The sequence below is a fragment of the Hypomesus nipponensis genome, chromosome 12 (genome assembly GCF_054491055.1).
Source record: "Hypomesus nipponensis isolate SF chromosome 12, ASM5449105v1, whole genome shotgun sequence".
In the NCBI taxonomy this organism is placed as follows: domain Eukaryota; kingdom Metazoa; phylum Chordata; class Actinopteri; order Osmeriformes; family Osmeridae; genus Hypomesus; species Hypomesus nipponensis.
In genome coordinates, this window is record NC_140372.1 from 13270191 (window position 1) to 13273277 (window position 3087).

Here is a 3087-nt window from a genome sequence, read left to right on the forward strand (position 1 = left end):
TTCCATACTTGAAGGAGACAAGTATTTCAAGTCATCCACAAAGCGTTGTTTCGATGCATTTCTGTCCATCAGATCAGCTAAACCAAAACGAGGAGCGCTGTTCCGGTGTTTTGTAATTTGTTGGACGCGGCGGTCTCTAGCCGCAGGTTCAGCACCATTACGGCTGGGATAGCTCCCAGGCGCGGGCACGTCTCACTACACCAGGGGCCGAGCACAGTCTGACAGCGAGAACGGCTTTCTTCTGCTAGAGTCTTATCAGCAGGCTTCGGGGGGTGGGGAGCATACGTTAATGTAGGCTACTGCCAAGATTCAGATTATCATATTGGATCATGTTTCTGTTGACCCCTACGGCAGTAAACTATAGTTTATGTTTCGGAAAGATATCAATACGAGGCCAATTCTGAAGTGAAGCCTATAGAAGGCTAGGCTAGGCTAGAGAACATCAACTCTCCTTCCCACATAGGCTACACAGTTGTGAGCACGCATAGATTAACTAGGTCTCGTAGGATAGGTTTGCGTCTTTAGCCTGGCCCTCTCATAATGATGAATGTGGACTATGGATCAGTGTATTTCTGTAGGTCTATTTATTCGGTCTGCTTTGACTGAGCACTAGCTCTCTTGAATTTGTCAGGGAATTAGTGTTAGCTAACATTTGTACTGTTAGGATCTCCTTCCAATCTCAGGCTCCGATAAAAAAAAAAAGTTGCTGGCTTTTGATTGTAACTGATTTACATGGCCTACATTGAATACAAAATGGTTGACTGAAAATTGCATTTGACCTCCCCCCAAATATTATCTTAGAACTAGGCAAAAAATGTGACAATCGTTGACCTCGTTACCACGGTTACTTTAACTTATGTGAATTTCCATTCTATTCAAATAAAGCCAGAAAATGTTAAAAGCGCTGTTGAGCAGATTGAAAATGGATTGCTAGAAAGGGGGAAAGTAAGTAAAATAATAAGCCAAATTCTTCCGTTTGAAATGAACTTTGTTCAAGTTAACTTGACTCGCTTTGCCTCCCAATCCTCCTTACCTCGCTACTGTACGCGGTTGACGTTATTTCTCGCTCTATAATCCTGTGTGCCTAGCTACAGTACAGTGCTATTTCTAGAGCTACGTACAGGTGTACTGTACTGTTAGTTGGCAGCCTCATGTACAGAAACTAGCTAGTTGTATTGCAAGCAGTGGATACTTGTAGGACAAAACACCCTTATTATATGACAATAATACACTGTAATCAATTTCAAGCCTGACAGAGCTAAGACCCACAGATTTCCAGAAGGTAGCTAGCTAGCCGTTTGTTTAAATGTTCATAATTACATTTCAGTAGGAACTCTGATGGCATTTGGACTGACACTGTCCCTTGCAGGTGATTAAGGAGACCAAGCAGAGATGGGAAAAGGGGCAGCCATTTCCAAGGACCTCTCCTATCTCTACGAGAGGCTCCTCTTCAAGCTTTCCGATGACGGTTTCCAGGACGTGTGGAGCATCGGTAGCTTCTTAGTCATCTTTATCTTCTGCACCATCACCATCACTCTCACCCTGACCGTCATCATCAGCTGGTGCTGTGGCTGGTGCTTTGAGAAGCCGTCCCAGAACATCAGCAGGGCCAGCATTGGGCCCCTCAACCCGTCCATGTCGCGGGTGATGTCCTCACAGATGCAGAGGATAACCAGGAACGCGCACACGCAGCACTCGGGCATGCTCAGAACACCGGGGCCGGTGTCTCTCACGGAGAGGCCGCTGACCAAGTTGAAGGCCAAGCCTGCTAAAAAGAGGAAGAAGGACAGGAACGACATGCCCAGATCTGTCTCGGTGAAGCACAGGCACAGAAGCCGACCTCCCACTCGGATGAAGCCCAAAGAGACCCCTGTCTAGAGGCAGCTGACTGCTGTCGCTGCTTATGCACCGAGGCGACAGGGCTATGGCAACCCACAGATAAAGCACTTCTCCCCCAAAAAGAAGCATTTGTGTATATAATTCAAACAATAAGTCATTGCTGTAATAGTGAGAATATATGTAAAGGTAACATTTGTCTATTCGAAGGTATATTTCATTGCATTTATGTAATTGAAGAAATATGGATTTATATTAGGCTATATTAAATATAACTCATGGTTAACTGGGCCTAGGACCTCTCTGACAGGGAGGCCTTTTGCTGGCTCACAAAAATGTCATTGTTAACTGGCCTTCAAGAGGATTTCCTTAAAAGCGACAGAGTAGACCTTTTCGGATCCAGTTGGAATGAATCCAGCATGGTGGCTCATGCAGAAAGGGATGAAAGAGATGGGTGAGCCATGCCATAACCCATAAGACTGCTCGTGTTTGAGTGTGTCAGTATGTGTATTCCTGTGCATTTGGTCACCACGACCATCTCACTGTTTGTGTGTGTCTGTCTATATGGTGGCACGGTGCCCTTTTCAAAGCATTAGGCTGATAGCAGTGGCATTTGGTGAAGGTCACTCGCTTGTAGCTGCTCTTGTGAAGTGGTATTGCACCAAAAAGCATTGCATTGAATGTTGTCATATATTTAATGCAGTTGATATATTTGAGTATTGCATTGGGACGGTGAATAAAATCTAGCAAGACACCTATAAATCTGAGACAAGACTGACTCAGTCCGAAGAAGTCGTCACACCATGAACTAGCCAGCTGAACACACAAACCACCCAATACTGATAACACATACGAGCTTGTGAAGGGTTTTGAGTAAGATTAAAAACCGCCATGTCCAATCGTGGGAGTTTCTTCTGTCCTCTGGCGGTCACAAGGGAGCAGAATTTAAAGGTGTGCTACCTGTTAACAGTTCAACAGCAGACACACGGGTTTTTTTTCCCCTTCATTTTTTTATTTAATCTAGCGGACGCTTTTATCACAGTGATGTACAGGAAAAAGGAGAGGATTTGAACGTGTGATCTCAGGATAGTAATAGACAGTGGCAAGAACATTGTAAACAGTAATGTAGAATGCTAGCAAACGTTGCGACTGTAAATGCACCCCGTTGAAACCGTGACGTAGCACGTGACAAGGAAGAGAAACATTCGTTTTGTATAACCGTGTCAACTCCAGTTACATGAATCAACACCA

The 3087-nt window shown here is 44.6% G+C and overlaps 1 protein-coding gene across 2 annotated transcripts; it reads left to right on the forward strand.

The window, feature by feature from the left end:
• The first annotated feature begins 755 nt into the window (after nucleotides 1–755).
• Nucleotides 756–1964, forward strand: LOC146261255 (uncharacterized). Of its 2 annotated transcripts, none has more exons than XM_084668625.1 (2): nucleotides 756–945; nucleotides 1370–1964. In XM_084668625.1, exon 2 carries the CDS (start codon nucleotides 1393–1395, stop codon nucleotides 1876–1878), a length of 486 nt encoding a protein of 161 aa, XP_084524751.1. In that variant the 5' UTR covers nucleotides 756–945; nucleotides 1370–1392; the 3' UTR covers nucleotides 1879–1964. The 2 variants fall into 2 exon arrangements, with proteins under 2 accessions (XP_084524751.1, XP_084524753.1); XM_084668627.1 differs by lacking the exon at nucleotides 756–945 and adding an exon at nucleotides 983–1282.
• The last annotated feature ends 1123 nt before the right edge of the window (nucleotides 1965–3087 follow it).